The following is a 24,594-nucleotide window of genomic DNA, read 5'->3' on the forward strand; positions in this document are numbered from 1 at the left end:
CAAGCTTATAGTGACGTTTGTTCTCTGCACCCACATCTTATTTCACATCTTTTCATGCTCAATATTCCTCCTTTTTTCCCCCCATTATCCCCATCATCTCTCTCCGTCCTCCATGCATCTCACTCCTCATCTGTCTATCCTCCACAGACTGCCCTGGCCTCCAGTGGAGGACTGTACTGTCTCCATGGCTGTGCTGTAAATATCTGATCTGCACCGCACTGCACTGCTGCATGAGCCTTGCTGTGTGAGCACTTCACTTTGTTCTCAACTAAACTGGTTGTAATACTGTACTGAACTGTTTGTGGCTCAAAGTGCGGATGTTTTTTTGTTTTTTTTACTGTCCATGTCATCTTGCAGAGAATGGGTTCAGGCCCTCAACATGTTATCTAATTTGTGTTACAGTATGGCTCATATAAAATTAGAGCTACATCTCAATATATATATATCTGTATATTATATATATATATATGTACACACTACTGTTCAGAACTGTTCGGGGTCACTTAGAAATGTCCTTATTTTTGAAGGAAAAGCTCTTTTTTTCAATGAATATAACATTAAATGAATCAGAAATACACTCTATACATTGTTCATGGTAGATGACTATTCTAGCTGCAAACGTCTGGTTTTTAATGGAATATGTACACTAAAACGCAGGAAGAAAAACTTGTAGTTATTGTTATGTGACAAAACAGAGTAACTATCCAAAAAATAACAGTACAACTTTATCGGTTAAGTGGCTTTAATTTGCGAGCATTAGGATCAATTTCAAAACAAAGGTCCTGGAGTAATGGCAGGAAGAACACAACCAGGGGGATCGATGATCCAAGTTCACAAACTTCAATAACGTGTGTGTCCACCATTAGCCTCACGCAGAGCGGTACACCGGCGACGCATGGACATCACCAGGTTGTCGACCGTGGCCTTGGGGATGTTGTCCCATCCCTCCTGCAGAGCCACTTGAAGTTGGCGGCCGTTCTGGGGGAACTGGAACCCGGTTTTCTGTCGTTCCAGTCTCTCTGAAACGAGTCCACGGGCGGCTGACAGTGGAATGATGCACATCCAGTTGTGTTGCCACAGCTGTAACGTTCAACCCAGCACTCAGCATGCCAATGGCACGCTCCCTCGTGATTTATGACATCTGTGGCATATTGACAAGTGACAAAAGTCCACATTTTGGTGTGCCCTTTTATTGACCAGACCATAAGGAGTATCTGTGTACTGGTCAACCATATTGACCACCACTCCTGCCATGCTCCATGACTGTCGTGAGTTGAAATACTCAATCTGAGATTGTAGTCAATAGGAGTGGCCAAGTGACACTGGACTACTGGGTTTGAGCAAAACAAATCATTCCATAAACAAATGCATCAAGAATCTGAGTAAACGTCATGACATTCTATTTTTGTTCACCATTTTCAAGTTTGTGCGTTGAGTATACATAGGTGTATAGAGGCCCATTTCCAGCAACCATCTCTCCAGTGTTCAAATGGTACATTGTGTTTGCTAATCGCATTAGAAGGCTATTGGATGATTAGAAAACCCTTGTGCAATTATGTTAGCACAGCTGAAAACAGTTTTGCTGGTTCTTTGACGGAAGCAAAAGTTGAAGGGCAAAATTATTATTTTCAATACAAATCATTATTTCTAATCTTGTCAATGTCTTGACTATATTTTCTATTCATTTTGCAACTCTTTTGATGAATAAAAGTGTGAGATTTAATGGAAAACACAAAAAATTGTATGGGTGACCCCGAACTTTTGAATGGTAGTGTATGCAGTATTAATGATGCTGAATGACTGAAAACTACATTTTTGACAGCAACAAGTGTGATGTTGTTAATTTCGCATGAGTTACAAGTTGTAGCAGTTTTTCTAGTTTCTAGTTTTTAAGCAAACTAAAACTCCTAAAAAGTGGGTAACTTTCTTATATTAACCCAATTTTAGTGTTTATCTAATGATCCTATGTCTGCTATGTGCTTCCTATTAATGGTATCGTAACTTTTATCAAGTGATGTTGGACTTTGACATTTCTCTTTGTGCAGGAGACGAATCCTATGCAAGCGATTGCGGTAAGAACAAACTCTCAGGATTGAAATCTAACATTTTTTCCTTGTTTTCCTTTTGTCATAACACACTGTCTTTTCTCCACAGGCCTCTGAGAATGCCTCTGTTTCCATCACGTTCTTCCGACTCTTCCGTGTCATGCGTCTGGTCAAACTGCTGAACCGATCAGAGGGCATTCGTAACCTGCTCTGGACTTTCATCAAGTCCTTCCAGGTCTGTCACGCTGCTCATCATTATCATAAAATGTTTTGGTTTTAATGTGTTTTTTTTTTACTTTAACACACTCTAATTGGACTATGTGGTTTGTATCTACAGGCGCTTCCTCACGTTGCTCTGCTCATCGTGATGCTCTTCTTTATCTATGCTGTCATTGGGATGCAGGTACTGTTTTCAGTGTTGATTTTTAGTATTCTTTAACCATTAGTGCACATGCGGCATGGATCTATGCCTTATATGGACATCCTGGGGGTGTGTTCTTTGTTCCGTCTTATGTGTTGTTGAGTCAAAATTATGATTCATTTTATATTGCATTTTTTAGTAGTGATATTCCAAATGTAATAAATTAAATTCGATTTTAAACATTTTGAGTAATTTTTCCTCAGTTGTGTTTATATAGTTGGTGAAAATTATTTTTTTTATTTTTTTTACCTACACTCTAAGAAATAAAAGTGCTAAGTAGAACCATATAAGGTTCTTCGGCTAGCTTGTCCTCATAGGAGAACCCTTTTTGGCTCCAGGTAGAACCTTTTTATAAAGGTTCCACCTGGAACCCTTTTCGAGGGTTCTACCAAGAACCATTTTAAAACCCTTTATTCAAACCCTTATTATTATTAATAAGGGGTTTTAAAGGGTTCTCTGGATCAAAACGGTTCTTACTGGAACCATCAGTGTTACCAAGAACTCTTGAAAACCCCATTTCTTTGGGAAAGGGTTTTCAGAAGCAAATGGTTCCAGGTAGAACCTCAGCCCTTGTACAAGGACCCTTTTGGAACCCTTATTTCTAAGAGTGTAGGTTGTTCTGAAAAAAAAAGGATGTAAGACGCTCTATGTTGTGCATTCTTTTTAAAATACTCTGTGTTCCAAGGGTTAATATGTTAATAAGTAAAATGTCTGTATTTTTACTGTCTAAAATCCCTTCAGATCTTTGGAAAGGTAGCCTTAGTGGACGGCACCCAAATCAACCGCAACAACAACTTCCAGACATTCCCTCAGGCTGTACTTATGTTATTCCGGTAAGTGTGTGGACCAAAATGAGGGTCAAAGCTCAGTGTTGAGCTTCACTCACTGTACTTGTTTTGCGTTTTCTATATTAAGATGTGCTACTGGAGAGGCTTGGCAGGAGGTCATGGTAGCATCGATGTATGGGAAGAAGTGCGACCCCAAGTCTGATTTTCAGCCAGGAGAGGAGTTCACCTGCGGGTCCAACTTTGCTGTCTTCTACTTCCTCAGCTTCTACTGTCTCTGTGCCTTTTTGGTAAAGAAGCAGCCATAAACCGCATGGCTGTTCACCATTACATATGAGATTTTCACTTCTTAAATAAGGGTGTTATTTTTCCCTTCCTGCTTTAGATCCTCAACCTGTTTGTCGCGGTCATCATGGACAACTTTGACTATCTGACCCGTGATTGGTCGCTCCTTGGTCCTCATCATCTGGACGAGTTTAAGAAGATCTGGGCTGAATACGACCCTGAAGCCACGTAAACCTGAACTCAAATTGAGATCCATAAGTTCAATCAAACCCAATCATTAGGTCAGATTTGGGTGTGTGTGTCCCACCTCAGATGAATGTAACTTGTTTTTTGGATCTAACAGTGGGAGAATCAAACATCTGGATGTGGTGACGCTGCTGCGAAGCATCCAGCCTCCCCTCGGCTTTGGCAAGTTCTGTCCTCATCGTGCTGCGTGCAAGGTACATCCATATTTAATTACAGAGACATTGCATAAACTGTTGTGCATGGTGTTGTGTGTAATGTATGGAAGTCATGTGATGACATCATGTAAAAAAATCATTCCAAATGGACACTAGTAAAATAACATATGAGTTGTAGTTGTCTTATTTTAACTAACCTAAACATAATATGTACTATATAAAGATTGTATATGATATCTATAGCCTTACATAACATAGTATGAATTGATATTAATGATGATATGAATAAAGTGAATTAAAAACTTGGGAAAATACATACAAAAAGTTTATAAAACGTTTTTGTTTTCCTCCTCAATTTTTCTATTATTACTCACTATTCTCTGTTTCCTTTGTGCAGCGTTTGGTTGGTATGAACATGCCTCTCAACAGTGATGGCACAGTCACTTTCAATGCCACCCTGTTTTCTCTGGTCAGGACTGCTCTCAAGATCAAAACTGAAGGTACAATGCATCACTGACACAGTAAACCGATCCATCAGGTGATTTAAATTTTAATCTGCTGCTTTTTTCATGGACTGTCAATAGGTAACTTTGAGCAGGCCAATGAAGAGCTGAGGGCCATTATAAAACAAATCTGGAAACGCACCAGTATGAAACTGTTAGACCAGGTCATACCCCCGATCGGAGGTATGTTTAAATGAATCGGTTCTATTCAAGTTCACCTTTACTAAATGATCCAGCACTAAAATGCACCCTAACTCGTTTGGTTATAGACGATGAGGTGACTGTGGGGAAATTCTACGCCACCTTCCTCCTTCAGGACCATTTGCGCAAATTCTTGAAGCGTCAGGAGGAGTACTACGGCTACCGGCCCTCAAAGAAGAACGCCTCAGGCCCAGAGATTCAGGTGATCAGACACTCTGGAGTCAGCATCATATGATCAGTGTCATGTTTAAAAATGTCAGTCACAAAATAACTGCTCATATATTCAAAGGGCACCAGGCTTTTTCTTACAGCAGTACTCCTGTCCTTGGTAATGCAGTGCTACGTGCCTCTACTTTTCATTTTTAACACTTCCTTCATGCATTTGTAGGCAGGTCTGAGGAGTACAGATGATGAGGCAGCTCCAGAGATGCACAGGACCATTTCAGGAGACCTGCAGAATGAGGAAGAGATGGACAGAGCTATGGAGGAGGCTGGAGAAGAGGGAATTTACCAGGTGAAAACCACTCTCTGAAAGCATGGGCAGTGCAGCAGTGATAATCATCATCAATCTTATTTGATTAAATGGTCCTGGAGAGGGTTTTATGCGTTTTTAGTCCAGTGAAAACATTTTTTCAAAATTTCAATGTCAAGCGGAAGGGGAATGGAACTTGATCTTGTAACAAGATGGTTGGCAGTTTTGTATCACAATATGGGTTTATATCTGCATGTGTGCTTGATATTTCCAGCGTACACACTCTCTGTTTGGTAACCGGATGGACCCGTTCTCCACTGAGCCCACCAACACTCAGCCTCCACACATGACCAAACAGCGACCACTCATATTCTCCGACAGTCAGCCCGAGTCATCACCTGACTTTTCTCCCTTGACGTCTACAACTGAATTCTTCCCCACGACAAAGAACAACACAAACAATAACGCCTTTGCAGAGTAAGAAACAACCTCACTGTTATTTATCTTGGTGGCGTTTGTTTGGCGGCGACTGTGTCTGATGGTTTTTTGTTGTCTTGTAGGTTTTCATATGAAAGAGAAGGCAGTCCTGAAGAGTTTTACAATCCCAGTGAGGACACAGATCCAGGTAAGTGCAGAGATGTGGGGTTCATGTGATTCCTGTGAGTTTTATCTCTAAATCTAAAAGATAGTCAATTTACTATCGCAACACAGAAAATAGAAAAATCTAAAATCTGATTATCAGTATAATTTTCAGTGTTACTATCAATCATCAAATCTTTTCAGGTGAGTTTTATTATCCTCTCAAAATGCATGTCTTGTTTTCACCCTTAATCAGACAACCTGAGATCCTGGAGTTTCACAGTGAGAACAGACAAAACACAGGTAACATTCCAAGAAAGGGGAACTTGTCACATGTGCATAATGATGAAGTCACACAGAAGATGAACTGTACATGCATGTCTTTTCCATATAGTTTCCTTATGATCCTCACTATGGAGACAGTCAGAGTCAGAGCTCCCGGAGTGCATCTGACCAGCTTGTCCAGGAGGTAAGGAACCGATTAACCACTTAACCATGTCAAATATTAAATAAATCAATACTTCTACGATCAGGGAAGGGCATTATACTATATACTATGTCGTCCAGAATTTTATAATTTTTTAGAAAAACTTTTTTGGTCCAAAATCTGACAAAAACCTCAAACTATACTATGTTGTCCAGAATTTGAAAAAATGTTAGGAATAAATTGTGGTCCAAAATTTGACAAAAACGTCATACTATACTATGTCCTCCAAAATGTGACAAAAACATCATATTATACTATGTCGTCCTGAATTTGACAAATTTTTTGAAAAAATGTTCTGATCCAAAATTTGACAAAAACGTCATACTATACTATGTCGTCGACCAAAATGTCATACTACACTATTTCGTCCAAAATCGGACAATTTTTTTAAAAACATTTTTTTAGTCCTAAATGTGAACAAAACGTCATACTATACTATGTTGTCGACCAAAATGTCATACTACACTATTTCGTCCAAAATGTGACCATTTTTTGAAAAAAAAATTTGGTCCAAAATATGACAAAAACGACATACTATATACTATGTCGTCCAAAATCTGACCATTTTTTTGAAAAACGTTTTTTTGGTCCAAAACTTGACAAAAACGTCATACTATACTATGTAGTACGTTATACTATACTATGTCGTCCAAAATGTGACCATTTTTTGATATGAAAAAATTTGGTCCAAAATTTGACAAAAACGACATACTATACTATGTCGTCCAAAATCTGACCATTTTTTTGAAAAACCTTTTTTTGGTCCAAAACTTGACAAAAACGTCATACTATACTATGTAGTACGTTTATACTATACTGCGTCGTCCAAAATGTGACCATTTTTTGATATAAAAATTTGGTCCAAAATTTGACAAAAACGACATACTATATACTATGTCGTCCAAAATCTGACAATTTTTTTGAAAAACGTTTTTTTGGTCCAAAACTTGACAAAAACGTCATACTATACTATGTAGTACGTTATACTATACTATGTCGTCCAAAATGTGACCATTTTTTGAAATAAAAAATTTGGTCCAAAATTTGACAAAAACTACATACTATACTATGTCGTCCAAAATCTGACCATTTTTTTGAAAAACGTTTTTTTGGTCCAAAACTTGACAAAAACGTCATACTATACTATGTAGTACGTTATACTATACTATGTCGTCCAAAATGTGACAATTTTTTTATGTAAAAATTGGTCCAAAATTTGACAAAAACGACATACTATACTGTCGTCCAAAATCTGACCATTTCTTTGAAAAACCTTTTTTTGGTCCAAAACTTGACAAAAACGTCATACTAAACTATGTAGTACGTTATACTATACTATGTCGTCCAAAATGTGACCATTTTTTGATATAAAAATTTGGTCCAAAATTTGACAAAAACGACATACTATATACTATGTCGTCCAAAATCTGACCATTTTTTTGAAAAACCTTTTTTTGGTCCAAAATTTGACAAAAACGACATACTATACTATGTCATCCAAAATCTGACCATTTTTTAAAAAACCTTTTTTTGGTCCAAAACTTGACAAAAACGTCATACTATACTACGTAGTACATTATACTATACTATGTCGTCCCAAATGTGACCATTTTTTGAAATAAAAAATTTGGTCCAAAATTTGACAAAAACGACATACTACTATGTCGTCCAAAATCTGACCATTTTTTTGAAAAACTTTTTTTGGTCCAAACTTGACAAAAACGTCATACTATAATATGTAGTACGTTATACTATACTATGTCATCCAAAATGTGACCATTTTTTGAAATAAAAAATTTGGTCCAAAATTTGACAAAAGCGACATACTATACTATGTCGTCCAAAATCTGACCATTTCTTTGAAAAACGTTTTTTTGGTCCAAAACTTGACAAAAACGTCATACTATAATATGTAGTACGTTATACTTTACAATGTCGTCCAAAATGTGACCATTTTTTGATATGAAAATTGGTCCAAAACTTGACAAAAACGTCATACTATAATATGTAGTACGTTATACTATACTATGTCGTCCAAAATGTGACTATTTTTTGAAATAAAAAATTTGGTCCAAAATTTGACAAAAACTACATACTATACTATGTCGTCCAAAATCTTACCATTTTTTTGAAAAACGTTTTTTTGGTCCAAAACTTGACAAAAACGTCATACTATACTAGGTAGTACATTATACTATACTATGTCGTCCAAAATGTGACAATTTTTTGATATAAAAATTTGGTCCAAAATTTGACAAAAACGACATACTATATACTATGTCGTCCAAAATCTTACCATTTTTTTGAAAAACGTTTTTTTGGTCCAAAACTTGACAAAAACGTCATACTATACTATGTCGTCCAAAATCTTAACATTTTTTTGAAAAACCTTTTTTTGGTCCAAAACTTGACAAAAACGTCATACTATACTAGGTAGTACATTATACTATACTATGTCGTCCAAAATGTGACAATTTTTTGATTTAAAAATTTGGTCCAAAATTTGACAAAAACGACATACTATATACTATGTCGTCCAAAATCTGACCATTTTTTTGGTCCAAAACTTGACAAAAACTACATACTATACTATGTCGTCCAAAATCTTACCATTTTTTTGAAAAACCTTTTTTTGGTCCAAAACTTGACAAAAACGTCATACTATACTAGGTAGTACATTATACTATACTATGTCGTCCAAAATGTGACAATTTTTTGATTTAAAAATTTGGTCCAAAATTTGACAAAAACGACATACTATATACTATGTCGTCCAAAATCTGACCATTTTTTTGAAAAACGTTTTTTTGGTCCAAAACTTGACAAAAACGTCATACTATACTATGTAGTACGTTATACTATACTATGTCGTCCAAAATGTGACCATTTTTTGAAATAAAAAATTTGGTCCAAAATTTGACAAAACTACATACTATACTATGTCGTCCAAAATCTGACCATTTTTTTGAAAAACCTTTTTTTGGTCCAAAACTTGACAAAAACGTCATACTAAACTATGTAGTACATTATACTATACTATGTTGTCCAAAATGTGACCATTTTTTGATATAAAAATTTGGTCCAAAATTTGACAAAAACGACATACTATACTATGTCGTCCAAAATCTGACCATTTTTTAAAAAACCTTTTTTTGGTCCAAAACTTGACAAAAACGACATACTATACTGTCGTCCAAAATCTGACCATTTTTTAAAAAACCTTTTTTTGGTCCAAAACTTGACAAAAACGTCATACTATACTACGTAGTACATTATACTATACTATGTCGTCCCAAATAAGACCATTTTTTGAAATAAAAAATTTGTTCCAAAATTTGACAAAAACTACATACTATACTATGTCGTCCAAAATGTGACCATTTTTTTGAAAAACTTTTTTTGGTCCAAAACTTGACAAAAACGTCATACTATAATATGTAGTACGTTATACTTTACAATGTCGTCCAAAATGTGACCATTTTTTGAAATAAAAAATTTGGTCCAAAATTTGACAAAAGCGACATACTATACCATGTCGTCCAAAATTTGACCATTTCTTTGAAAAACGTTTTTTTGGTCCAAAACTTGACAAAAACGTCATACTATAATATGTAGTACGTTATACTTTACAATGTCGTCCAAAATGTGACCATTTTTTGATATGAAAATTGGTCCAAAACTTGACAAAAACGACATACTATACTATGTCGTCCAAAATCTGACCATTTTTTAAAAAAACTTTTTTTGGTCCAAAACTTGACAAAAACGTCATACTATACTACGTAGTACATTATACTATACTATGTCGTCCCAAATGTGACCATTTTTTGAAATAAAAAATTTGGTCCAAAATTTGACAAAAACTACATACTATACTATGTCGTCCAAAATCTGACCATTTTTTTGAAAAACATTTTTTGGTCCAAAACTTGACAAAAACGTCATACTATAATATGTAGTACATTATACTATACTATGTCATCCAAAATGTGACCATTTTTTGAAATAAAAAATTTGGTCCAAAATTTGACAAAAGCGACATACTATACTATGTCGTCCAAAATCTGACCATTTCTTTGAAAAACGTTTTTTTGGTCCAAAACTTGACAAAAACGTCATACTATAATATGTAGTACGTTATACTTTACAATGTCGTCCAAAATGTGACCATTTTTTGATATGAAAATTGGTCCAAAATTTGACAAAAACGACATACTAAACTATGTAGTACGTTATACTATACTATGTCGTCCAAAATGTGACCATTTTTTGAAAAAAAAATTGGTCCAAAATTTGACAAAAACGACATACTATACTATGTCGTCCAAAATCTGACCATTTTTAAAAAACCTTTTTTTGGTCCAAAACTTGACAAAAACGTCATACTTTACTAGGTAGTACATTATACTATACTATGTCGTCCAAAATGTGACCATTTTTTGAAATAAAAAATTTGGTCCAAAATTTGACAAAAACTACATACTATACTATGTCGTCCAAAATCTGACCTTTTTTTGAAAAAACTTTTTTTGGTCCAAAACTTGACAAAAACGTCATACTATACTAGGTAGTACATTATACTATACAATGTCATCCAAAATGTGACCATTTTTTGAAATAAAAAATTTGGTCCAAAATTTGACAAAAACGACATGCTATACTATGTCGTCCAAAATCTGACCATTTCTTTGAAAAACGTTTTTTTGGTCCAAAATTTGACAAAAACGACATACTATACTATGTCGTCCAAAATCTGACCATTTTTTAAAAAACCTTTTTTGGTCCAAAACTTGACAAAAACGTCATACTATACTAGGTAGTACATTATACTATACTATGTCGTCCAAAATGTGACCATTTTTTGAAATAAAAAATTTGGTCCAAAATTTGACAAAAACGACATGCTATACCAGGGGTCACCAACGTGGTGCCCGCGGGCACCTGGTAGCCCGCGGGCAGCCAATACGGTGCCCGCGGGCTCACTTCACTTCACCTCACTTGCATGTATCCGTATGATCTGTCAGTAAAATATCTTTGATATTGTTTATAAAAACTGGTAATCGTTAGGAGTAAGCACTGGAAGGAATGTGTATGCAGTTGAATGCATAATATTAATCATTTAAATGGTAAACAAATAAAAAAATATTATATGGTAGCCCTCCATATTATTTTTTACCCTTAAGGTAGCTCTCTGACTCAAAAAGGTTGGTGACCCCTGTGCTATACTATGTCGTCCAAAATCTGACCATTTTTTTGAAAAACGTTTTTTTGGTCCAAAACTTGAGAAAAACGTCATACTATACTATGTAGTACGTTATACTTTACAATGTCGTCCAAAATGTGACCATTTTTTGATATGAAAATTGGTCCAAAACTTGACAAAAACGACATACTATACTATGTCGTCCAAAATCTGACCATTTTTTAAAAAACCTTTTTTTGGTCCAAAACTTGACAAAAACGTCATACTATACTACGTAGTACATTATACTATACTATGTCGTCCCAAATGTGACCATTTTTTGAAATAAAAATATTTGGTCCAAAATTTGACAAAAACTACATACTATACTATGTCTTCCAAAATCTGACCATTTTTTTGAAAAACTTTTTTTGGTCCAAAACTTGACAAAAACGTCATACTATAATATGTAGTACATTATACTATACTATGTCATCCAAAATGTGACCATTTTTTGAAATAAAAAATTTGGTCCAAAATTTGACAAAAGCGACATACTATACTATGTCGTCCAAAATCTGACCATTTTTAAAAAACCTTTTTTTGGTCCAAAACTTGACAAAAACGTCATACTTTACTAGGTAGTACATTATACTATACTATGTCGTCCAAAATGTGACCATTTTTTGAAATAAAAAATTTGGTCCAAAATTTGACAAAAACTACATACTATACTATGTCGTCCAAAATCTGACCTTTTTTTGAAAAAACTTTTTTTGGTCCAAAACTTGACAAAAACGTCATACTATACTAGGTAGTACATTATACTATACAATGTCATCTAAAATGTGACCATTTTTTGAAATAAAAAATTTGGTCCAAAATTTGACAAAAACGACATGCTATACTATGTCGTCCAAAATCTGACCATTTTTAAAAAACCTTTTTTTGGTCCAAAACTTGACAAAAACGTCATACTTTACTAGGTAGTACATTATACTATACTATGTCGTCCAAAATGTGACCATTTTTTGAAATAAAAAATTTGGTCCAAAATTTGACAAAAACTACATACTATACTATGTCGTCCAAAATCTGACCTTTTTTTGAAAAAACTTTTTTTGGTCCAAAACTTGACAAAAACGTCATACTATACTAGGTAGTACATTATACTATACAATGTCATCTAAAATGTGACCATTTTTTGAAATAAAAAATTTGGTCCAAAATTTGACAAAAACGACATGCTATACTATGTCGTCCAAAATCTGACCATTTCTTTGAAAAACGTTTTTTTGGATATAAAAATTTGGTCCAAAATTTGACAAAAACGACATACTATACTATGTTGTCCAAAATCTGACAATTTTTTTGAAAAACGTTATTTTGGTCCAAAACTTGACAAAAACGTCATTCTATACTATGTAGTACGTTATACTATACTATGTCGTCCAAAATGTGACAATTTTTTGAAAAAAAAATTGGTCCAAAATTTGACAAAAACGACATACTATACTATGTCGTCCAAAATGTGACCATTTTTTAAAAAACCTTTTTTTGGTCCAGAACTTGACAAAAACGTCATACTATACTAGGTAGTACATTATACTATACTATGTCATCCAAAATGTGACCATTTTTTGAAATAAAAAATTTGGTCCAAAATTTGACAAAAACGACATACTATACTATTTCGTCCAAAATCTGACCATTTTTTTGAAAAACGTTTTTTTGGTCCAAAACTTGACAAAAACGTCATACTATACTATGTAGTATGTTATACTATACAATGTCGTCCAAAATGTGACCATTTTTTGATATAAAAATTGGTCCAAAATTTGACAAAAACGACATACTATACTCTGTCGTCCAAAATCTGACCATTTTTTTGAAAAACGTTTTTTTGGTCCAAAACTTGACAAAAACGTCATACTAAACTATGTAGTACGTTATACTATACTATGTCGTCCAAAATCTGACCATTTTTTAATGTAAAATTTGGTCCAAAATTTGACAAAAACTACATACTATACTATGTCGTCCAAAATCTGACCATTTTTTTGAAAAACGTTTTTTTGGTCCAAAACTTGACAAACACGTCATACTATACTATGTAGTACGTTATACTATACTATGTCGTCCAAAATGTGACCATTTTTTGAAATAAAAAATTTGGTCCAAAATTTGACAAAAACGACATACTATACTATGTAGTACGTTATACTATACTATGTCGTCCAAAATCTGAAAAAAATTTTGAAAAACGTTTTTTTGGTCCAAAACTTGACAAAAACGTCATACTATACTATGTAGTACGTCATACTATAGCATGTAGTCCTAAATGTGACCATTTTTTGAAAAAAAAAATTGGTCCAAAATTTGACAAAAACGACATACTATACTATGTCGTCCAAAATCTGACAAATTTTTTGAAAAACGTTTTTTTGGTCCAAAACTTGACAAAAACGTCATACTATACTATGTAGTATGTTATACTATACAATGTCGTCCAAAATGTGACCATTTTTTGATATAAAAATTGGTCCAAAATTTGACAAAAACGACATACTATACTCTGTCGTCCAAAATCTGACCATTTTTTTGAAAAACGTTTTTTTGGTCCAAAACTTGACAAAAACGTCATACTAAACTATGTAGTACGTTATACTATACTATGTCGTCCAAAATCTGACCATTTTTTAATGTAAAATTTGGTCCAAAATTTGACAAAAACTACATACTATACTATGTCGTCCAAAATCTGACCATTTTTTTGAAAAACGTTTTTTTGGTCCAAAACTTGACAAACACGTCATACTATACTATGTAGTACGTTATACTATACTATGTCGTCCAAAATGTGACCATTTTTTGAAATAAAAAATTTGGTCCAAAATTTGACAAAAACGACATACTATACTATGTAGTACGTTATACTATACTATGTCGTCCAAAATCTGAAAAAAATTTTGAAAAACGTTTTTTTGGTCCAAAACTTGACAAAAACGTCATACTATACTATGTAGTACGTCATACTATAGCATGTAGTCCTAAATGTGACCATTTTTTGAAAAAAAAAATTGGTCCAAAATTTGACAAAAACGACATACTATACTATGTCGTCCAAAATCTGACAAATTTTTTGAAAAACGTTTTTTTGGTCCAAAACTTGACAAAAACGTCATACTATACTATGTAGTGCGTCATACTATAGTATGTAGTCCTAAATGTGACCAATTTTTGAAAAAAAGAAATTGGTCCAAAATTTGACAAAAACGACATCCTATACTATGTCGTCCAAAATCTTATATATTTTTTGAAAAACGTTTTTTTGGTCCAAAACTTGACAAAAACGTCATACTATACTATGTAGTGCGTCATACTATAGTTTGTAGTCCTAAATGTGACCATATTTGAAAAAAAAAATTTGGTCCAAAATTTGACAAAAACGACATACTATACTATGTCGTCCTAAATCTGAAAAAAATTTTGAAAAACGTTTTTTTGGTCCAAAACTTGACAAAAACGTCATACTATACTATGTAGTACGTCATACTATAGCATGTAGTCCTAAATGTGACAATTTTTTGAAAAAAAAAATTGGTCCAAAATTTGACAAAAACGACATACTATACTATGTCGTCCAAAATCTGACAAATTTTTTGAAAAACGTTTTTTTGGTCCAAAACTTGACAAAAACGTCATACTATTCTATGTAGTGCGTCATACTATAGTATGTAGTCCTAAATGTGACCATTTTTTGAAAAAAAAAATTGGTCCAAAATTTGACAAAAACGACATACTATACTATGTCGTCCAAAAAAAAGAAAAATTGTCCTAAATCTGACAATTTTTTTGAAAAACTTTTTTTTTGTCCAAAACTTGACAAAAACGTCATACTATACTATGTAGTACGTCATACTATAGTATGTAGTCCTAAATGTGACCATTTTTTGAAAAACGTTTTTTTGGTCAAAAACTTGACAAAAACGTCATACTATACAAGGTAGTACATTATACTATACTATGTCGTCCAAAATGTGACCATTTTTTGAAATAAAAAATTTGGTCCAAAATTTGACAAAAACGACATACTATACTATGTCGTCCAAAATCTGACCATTTCTTTGAAAAACGTTTTTTTGGTCCAAAACTTGACAAAAAAGTCATACTATAATAGGTAGTACGTTATACTTTACAGTGTCGTCCAAAATGTGTCCATTTTTTGATATAACAATTGGTCCAAAATTTGACAAAAACGACATACTATACTATGTCGTCCAAAATCCGACCATTTTTTTGAAAAGCTTTTTTTGGTCGAAAACTTGAGAAAAACGTCATACTAAACTATGTAGTACGTTATACTATACTATGTTGTCCAAAATGTGACCATTTTTGATATAAAAATTTGGTCCAAAATTTGACAAAAACGACATACTATATATACTATGTCGTCCAAAATCTGACCATTTTTTTGAAAAACGTTTTTTTGGTCCAAAACTTGACAAAAACGTCATACTATACTATGTAGTACGTTATAATATACTATGTCGTCCAAAATGTGACAATTTTTTGAAAAAAAGAAATTGGTCCAAAATCTGACCATTTTTTTGAAAAACCTTTTTTTGGTCCAAAACTTGACAAAAAACGTCATACTATACAAGGTAGTACATTATACTATACTATGTCGTCCAAAATCTGACCATTTCTTTGAAAAACGTTTTTTTGGTCCAAAACTTGACAAAAACGTCATACTATAATAGGTAGTATGTTATACTTTACAGTGTCGTCCAAAATGTGTCCATTTTTTGATATAAAAATTTGGTCCAAAATTTGACAAAAACGACATACTATACCAGGGGTCACCAACCTTTTTGAGATGAGAGCTACCTGAAGGGTAAAAAATAATATGGAGGGCTACCACATTAACATTTTTTTGTTTGTTTACCATTTAAATGATTAATATTATGCATTCAACTGCATACACATTCATTCCAGTGCTTACTCCTAACGATTACCAGTTTTTATAAACAATATCAAAGATATTTTACTGACAGATCATACGGATACATGCAAGTGAGGTGAAGTGAAGTGAGCCCGCGGGCACCGTATTGGCTGCCCGCGGGCTACCAGGTGCCCGCGGGCACCACGTTGGTGACCCCTGTACTATACTATGTCGTCCAAAATCTGACCATTTTTTTGAAAAACGTTTTTTTGGTCCAAAACTTGACAAAAACGTCATACTATACTAAGTAGTACGTTATACTATACTATGTCGTCCAAAATGTGACAATTTTTTGAAAAAAAAAATTGGTCCAAAATTTGGCAAAAACGACATACTATACTATGTTGTCCAAAATCTGACCATTTTTTTGAAAACCCTTTTTTTGGTCCAAAACTTGACAAAAACGTCATACTATACTAGGTAGTACATTATACTATACTATGTCGTCCAAAATCTGACCATTTCTTTGAAAAACTTTTTTTGGACAAAAACTTGACAAAAACGTCATACTGTACTAGGTAGTACATTATACTATACTATGTCGTCCAAAATGTGACCATATTTTGAAATAAAAAATTTGGTCCAAAATTTGACAAAAACGACATACTATACTATGTCGTCCAAAATCTGACCATTTTTTTGAAAAACCTTTTTTTGGTCCAAAACTTGACAAAAACGTCATACTATACAAGGTAGTACATTATACTATACTATGTCGTCCAAAATCTGACCATTTCTTTGAAAAACTTTTTTTGGACCAAAACTTGACAAAAACGTCATACTATAATAGGTAGTACGTTATACTTTACAATGTCGTCTAAAATGTGTCCATTTTTTAATATAAAAATTGGTCCAAAATTTGACAAAAACGACATACTATACTATGTCGTCCAAAATCTGACCATTTTTTGAAAAACGTTTTTTTGGTCCAAAACTTGACAAAAACGTCATACTATTCTATGTAGTACGTTATACTATACTATGTCGTCCAAAATGTGACCATTTTTTGAAAAAAAAAATTGGTCCAAAATTTGACAAAAACGACATACTATACTACGTCGTCCAAAATCTGACAATTTTTTTGAAAAACCTATTTTTGGTCCAAAACTTGACAAAAACGTCATACTATACTATGTAGTACGTTATACTATACTATGTCGTCCAAAATGTGACCACTTTTTTTAAATAAAAAATTTGGTCCAAAATTTGACAAAAACGACATACTATACTATGTCGTCCAAAATCTGACCATTTTTTTGAAAAACATTTTTTTGGTCCAAAACTTGACAAACACGTCATACTATACTATGTAGTACGTTATACTATACTATGTCGTCCAAAATGTGACAATTTTTTGAAAAAAAAATTTGGTCCAAAATTTGACAAAAACGACATACTATATACTATGTCGTCCAAAATCTGACCATTTTTTAAAAAACCTTATTTTGGTCCAAAACTTGACAAAAACGTCATACTATACTAGGTAGTACATTATACTATACTATGTCGTCCAAAATGTGACCATTTTTTGAAATAAAAAATTTGGTCCAAAATTTGACAAAAACGACATACTATACTATGTCGTCCAAAATCTGACCATTTTTTTGAAAAACCTTTTTTTGGTCCAAAACTTGACAAAAACGTCGTACTGGACAAGGTAGTACATTATACTATACTATGTCGTCCAAAATGTGACCATTTTTTGAAATAAAAAATTTGGTCCAAAATTTGACAAAAACGACATACTATATTATGTCGTCCAAAATCTGACCATTTTTTTGAAAAACGTTTTTTTGGTCCAAAACTTGACAAACACGTCATACTATACTATGTAGTACATTATACTATACTATGTCGTCCAAAATGTGACCATTTTTTGAAAAGAAAAATTGGTCCAAAATTTGACAAAAACGTCATACTATACTATGTCGTCCAAAATCTGACAATTTTTTTGAAAAACCTTTTTTTGGTCCAAAACTTGACAAAAATGTCATACTATACTATGTAGTATGTTATACTATACAATGTCGTCCAAAATGTGACCATTTTTTTAAAATAAAAATTGGTCCAAAATTTGACAAAAACGACATACTATACTCTGTCGTCCAAAATCTGACCATTTTTTTGAAAAACGTTTTTTTGGTCCAAAACTTGACAAAAACGTCATACTAAACTATGTAGTACGTTATACTATACAATGTCGTCCAAAATGTGACCATTTTTTGATATAAAAATTGGTCCAAAATTTGACAAAAACGACATACTATACTATGTCGTCCAAAATCTGACCATTTTTTTGAAAAACTTTTTTTGGTCCAAAACTTGACAAAAACGTCATACTAAACTATGTAGTACGTTATACTATACTATGTCGTCCAAAATCTGACCATTTTTTAATGTAAAATTTGGTCCAAAATTTGACAAAAACTACATACTATACTATGTCGTCCAAAATCTGACCATTTTTTTGAAAAACTTTTTTTGGTCCAAAACTTGACAAAAACGTCATACTATACTATGTAGTACGTTATACTATACTATGTCGTCCAAAATCTGACCATTTTTTAATGTAAAATTTGGTCCAAAATTTGACAAAAACTACATACTATACTATGTCGTCCAAAATCTGACCATTTTTTTGAAAAACGTTTTTTTGGTCCAAAACTTGACAAACACGTCATACTATACTATGTAGTACGTTATACTATACTATGTCGTCCAAAATGTGACCATTTTTTGAAATAAAAAATTTGGTCCAAAATTTGACAAAAACTACATACTATACTATATCGTCCAAAATCTGATAAATTTTTTGAAAAACCTTTTTTTGTCCAAAACTTGACAAAAACGTCATACTATACTAGGTAGTACGTCATACTATAGCATGTAGTCCTAAATGTGACCATTTTTTGAAAAAAAAAATTGGTCCAAAATTTGACAAAAACGACATACTATACTATGTCGTCCAAAATCTGATATATTTTTTGAAAAACGTTTTTTTGGTCCAAAACTTGACAAAAACGTCATACTATACTATGTAGTGCGTCATACTATAGTTTGTAGTCCTAAATGTGACCATATTTGAAAAAAAAAATTGGTCCAAAATTTGACAAAAACGACATACTATACTATGTCGTCCAAAATCTGACAAATTTTTTGAAAAACGTTTTTTTGGTCCAAAACTTGACAAAAACGTCATACTATACTATGTAGTGCGTCATACTATAGTATGTAGTCCTAAATGTGACCATTTTTTGAAAAAAAGAAATTGGTCCAAAATTTGACAAAAACGACATACTATACTATGTCGTCCAAAATCTGATATATTTTTTGAAAAACGTTTTTTTGGTCCAAAACTTGACAAAAACGTCATACTATACTGTGTAGTGCGTCATACTATAGTTTGTAGTCCTAAATGTGACCATTTTTTGAAAAAAAGAAATTGGTCCAAAATTTGACAAAAACGACATACTATACTATGTCGTCCAAAATCTGATATATTTTTTGAAAAACGTTTTTTTGGTCAAAAACTTGACAAAAACGTCATACTATACAAGGTAGTACATTATACTATACTATGTCGTCCAAAATCTGACCATTTTTTGAAATAAAAAATTTGGTCCAAAATTTGACAAAAACGACATACTATACTATGTCGTCCAAAATCTGACCATTTCTTTGAAAAACGTTTTTTTGGTCCAAAACTTGACAAAAACGTCATACTATAATAGGTAGTACGTTATACTTTACAGTGTCGTCCAAAATGTGTCAATTTTTTGATGTAACAATTGGTCCAAAATTTGACAAAAACGACATACTATATATACTTTGTCGTCCAAAATCTGACCATTTTTTTGGAAAAAAAATGGACCATTTTTGGTCCAAAACTTGACAAAAACGTCATACTATACTATTTAGTACGTCATACCTTACTATGTCGTCCAAAATGTGACCATTTTTTGGAAAAAAATGTTTTTGTCCAAAACTTGACAAAAACATCATACTAAACTATGTAGTACGTTATACTATACTATGTCGTCCAAAATGTGACCATTTTTTGATAAAAAAATTTGGTCCAAAATTTGACAAAAACGACATACTATACTATGTCGTCCAAAATCTGACCATTTTTTTGAAAAACGTTTTTTTGGTCCAAAACTTGACAAAAACCTCATACTAAACTATGTAGTACGTTATACTATACTATGTTGTCCAAAATGTGACCATTTTTTGATATAAAAATTTGGTCCAAAATTTGACAAAAACGACATACTATACTATGTCGTCCAAAATATGACCATTTTTTTGAAAAACTTTCTTTGTTCCAAAATTTGACAAAAACGACATACTATACTATGTCGTCCAAAATCTGACCATTTTTTAAAAACCTTTTTTTGGTCCAGAACTTGACAAAAACGTCATACTATACTAGGTAGTACATTATACTATACTATGTCGTCCAAAATGTGACCATTTTTTGAAATAAAAAATTTGGTCCAAAATTTGACAAAAACGACATACTATACTATGTCGCCCAAAATCTGACCATTTTTTTGAAAAACCTTTTTTTGGTCCAAAACTTGACAAAAACGTCATACTATACTATGTAGTACGTTTATACTATACTACGTCGTCCAAAATGTGACCATTTTTTGATATGAAATTTTTTTTTCCAAAATTTGACAAAAACAACATACTATACTATGTCGTCCAAAATCTGACCATTTTTTTGAAAAACGTTTTTTTGGTCCAAAACTTGACAAAAACGTCATACTATATTATTTAGTACGTCATACCTTACTATGCCGTCCAAAATGTGACCATTTTTTGGAAAAAAAACTTGGTCCAAAATTTGACAAAAAACGACATACTATACTATGTCGTCCAAAATCTGACCATTTTTTAAAAACCTTTTTTTGGTCCAGAACTTGACAAAAACGTCATACTATACTAGGTAGTACATTATACTATACTATGTCGTCGAAAATGTGACCATTTTTTGAAATAAAAAATTTGGTCCAAAATTTGACAAAAACGACATATATACTATGTCGCCCAAAATCTGACCATTTTTTTGAAAAACCTTTTTTTGGTCCAAAACTTGACAAAAACGTCATACTATACTATGTAGTACGTTTATACTATACTACGTCGTCCAAAATGTGACCATTTTTTGATATGAAAAAATTTGTTCCAAAATTTGACAAAAACAACATACTATACTATGTCGTCCAAAATCTGACCATTTTTTTGAAAAACGTTTTTTTGGTCCAAAACTTGACAAAAACCTCATACTAAACTATATAGTACGTTATACTATACTATGTTGTCCAAAATGTGACCATTTTTTGATATAAAAATTTGGTCCAAAATTTGACAAAAAACAACATACTATACTATGTCGTCCAAAATATGACCATTTTTTTGAAAAACTTTTTTTGTTCCAAAATTTGACAAAAACGACATACTATACTATGTCGTCCAAAATCTGACCATTTTTTAAAAACCTTTTTTTGGTCCAGAACTTGACAAAAACGTCATACTATACTAGGTAGTACATTATACTATACTATGTCGTCCAAAATGTGACCATTTTTTGAAATAAAAAATTTGGTCCAAAATTTGACAAAAACGACATACTATACTATGTCGTCCAAAATCTGACCATTTCTTTGAAAAACGTTTTTTTGGTCCAAAACTTGACAAAAACGTCATACTATAATATGTAGTACGTTATACTTTACAATGTCGTCCAAAATGTGACCATTTTTTGATATAAAAATTTGGTCCAAAATTTGACAAAAACGACATACTATACAAGGTAGTACATTATACTATACTATGTCGTCCAAAATCTGACCATTTCTTTGAAAAACGTTTTTTTGGTCCAAAACTTGACAAAAACGTCATACTATAATAGGTAGTACGTTATACTTTACAGTGTCGTCCAAAATGTGTCCATTTTTTGATATAAAAATTGGTCCAAAATTTGACAAAAACGACATACTATACTATGTCGTCCAAAATCTGACCATTTTTTTGAAAAACGTTTTTTGGTCCAAAACTTGACAAAAACGTCATACTATACTATGTAGTACGTTGTACTATACTATGTCGTCCAAAATGTGACAATTCTTTGAAAAAAAAATTTGGTCCAAAATTGGGGTTAGGGTTAGTTAAAACGTCATACTATACTATGTAGTACAAAATGTTTTGGTCACATTTGGTCTTAAATGTGACCAAAAAGATCAGATAAAGACATGACAAGACAGCAACTGCTATGGAAATAGTTAATATGACAAAACAATGACTTCGTCCCACCTCTGCTGTATACAAATAATAACAGCTAAGACAATATTAATATGAAAATGTTACTGCGCGTGAGTACCAAACCTGTGCATTGTTCTGTCTTCCAGGCTTTAGTGATGGGCGGTTTGGGCTCAATGGCCAGAGATGAGGCTTTTGTGTCGGCGACGAAGCAGGAGATGGCTGATGCCATGCGCATCCCTGTCAATGAGATGGAAGGCTTGGCTCAGGGCATCCTAAAAGAACGTTCTGGCAGCATCCAGTCTGTCAAAAAGAGACGCCCCATCCCTGCACCTCCGCCAGACCTATCTGTGGCTGCACAGGAAAAGGGGAGCCAGATCCAGCCGGATCCAGCTGTGAGGAGAAAGAGACGTCCAATCCCTATGGTTCCCTCAGTACATGAGGTCAAGGATACTGACTCAAAAGTTTAGAGGCTGTCACCTAGTGGTCATCATGTGTTTTTTTTATTCGCGCAGGTGGCTCCTCCTTACCTCAGTTTACCAAACTTGGCGCCCATGTGAAAATCTTCTAGGATGCCTTGCGGACTCACAAATTGTGATATACTGTAAAAGTTGGGGTTTAATCCCAACTAAGGAGAAACAGCATCTCTGATCATGAAAGAATTTCTTAATCAGATTTATTGAAACTAATAAAAACGCTAACTTATCTCAGCGCAAACACATTGACGCACTCCTTTCTTTATAGGGTTTGTTGAGGTTATCCATTCCATATTGTTATGGTACAACCATGTAAGTGAGCCGAGTGTCTCGCTGAAGCCTTGAAGAGAGGAAAGTTGGATCGTAACTGTTAACTAAAATGTCTGAAGGGACTCTGAATAAGGGACTCTGCTGCAGTTCAGTGAAGAGGAGGGGAAGACTCCACTGAGTTTCTGTGAATCCAGGCCCAGAAAAGACCAGCATAGCATTAAGCTCACACTCTTAAATGGTTCTGGATTTAACAGCGTTCAAGTTTGCGAAGCAGTGTCCTAATCCTTTAGGACTTGCTGTCTTTTAGTCTTTTATTACGCCAGTTTTCTTCTGCTCACAGCTGTTTTTGTGTGCAGTTGATTCCAGCGGATTTTAAAGAGGAAACTTGTTTTTGAACACATAGGATTATTACCTTACAGATGAAATAAACAATATAGTTTATTTCATGTAAGATTTAGTTGTGTTAATGTTTTTGTCCTGTTTAAGCGATACTGTAGCCATGCAGTGCATGTGATCGTTTTTTTTCACTTTAAGTCACTCTACTGCTACAGGTTTTGTTTTTCACTGACATGAACCTTGGAGTTGGGGGCAGTTAGTTGGACCCATACAGAAAATGTATCCTCAGCATACCAGGAGTATGGTGGATGGAGCTCGAAAGCTCCCCAAAGCCTTTTCAACTCATTTTGTTCATAAATTACTGCACTTAAAATATGACAGGCCTTCCAAAGTACAGTTTGTTTCTTGTTTACATTCTCTGACCACCCTGTATTTTGCCGTCATCTTAAACTTATGTTTTGAGTGAGAGCTCAACGTCTGACCTTAATTCACCTTCACTTCTGTATCTGTGCCAATATGGTTGATTGACATTTCCACTACTGGAAAACAAATAAATCATCCAAAACGTCCATTTACATGTTTTTTTTTTTCTTTCTATAACAAACCACAATATGGACACCCGACATTACAGGTGAGTTTGTTCCTGTAAAAATATGCTAAAGCAAAACTGTGAAATGGGAAAGTGAGCGCAAACAGCCTCGATGAGAAGATGGGTGCGTGCGTTTGTCACTGCCCCCACTGCAAATGTTACGGTGTGAAAATTGAGAGCCTCTATAAATAGTCTTGGCTTGCAAAGCAAACTCTTCGCTTATGGAATGGAAACTAATGCAGCAAGATGAATGCTGCAGAATGAGTTCATATAAGTTCAAGTAAATGCTT

At 33.3% G+C, this 24,594-nt stretch overlaps 1 protein-coding gene across 1 annotated transcript in view; it reads left to right on the forward strand.

The window, feature by feature from the left end:
• The window catches only part of LOC310931496 (dihydropyridine-sensitive L-type skeletal muscle calcium channel subunit alpha-1-like), a 39,197-nt gene extending 14,919 nt beyond the window's left edge, over positions 1-24,278 (forward strand). Inside the window, exons 29-45 of the mRNA XM_083894666.1 lie at positions 148-195; positions 2,046-2,072; positions 2,155-2,280; positions 2,383-2,448; positions 3,208-3,299; positions 3,382-3,541; positions 3,637-3,764; positions 3,880-3,976; positions 4,335-4,437; positions 4,522-4,623; positions 4,710-4,843; positions 5,030-5,155; positions 5,388-5,590; positions 5,674-5,738; positions 5,949-5,995; positions 6,087-6,161; positions 22,783-24,278. Coding sequence (XP_083750792.1) covers positions 148-195; positions 2,046-2,072; positions 2,155-2,280; positions 2,383-2,448; positions 3,208-3,299; positions 3,382-3,541; positions 3,637-3,764; positions 3,880-3,976; positions 4,335-4,437; positions 4,522-4,623; positions 4,710-4,843; positions 5,030-5,155; positions 5,388-5,590; positions 5,674-5,738; positions 5,949-5,995; positions 6,087-6,161; positions 22,783-23,103 — 1,920 coding nt within the window. The 3' untranslated portion in view covers positions 23,104-24,278. The remainder of the gene's footprint in view (positions 1-147; positions 196-2,045; positions 2,073-2,154; positions 2,281-2,382; positions 2,449-3,207; positions 3,300-3,381; positions 3,542-3,636; positions 3,765-3,879; positions 3,977-4,334; positions 4,438-4,521; positions 4,624-4,709; positions 4,844-5,029; positions 5,156-5,387; positions 5,591-5,673; positions 5,739-5,948; positions 5,996-6,086; positions 6,162-22,782) is intronic.
• Positions 24,279-24,594: the final 316 nt, after the last annotated feature.

This window comes from Microchirus variegatus (assembly GCF_963457635.1).
Source record: "Microchirus variegatus genome assembly, chromosome: 9".
Taxonomy (NCBI): domain Eukaryota; kingdom Metazoa; phylum Chordata; class Actinopteri; order Pleuronectiformes; family Soleidae; genus Microchirus; species Microchirus variegatus.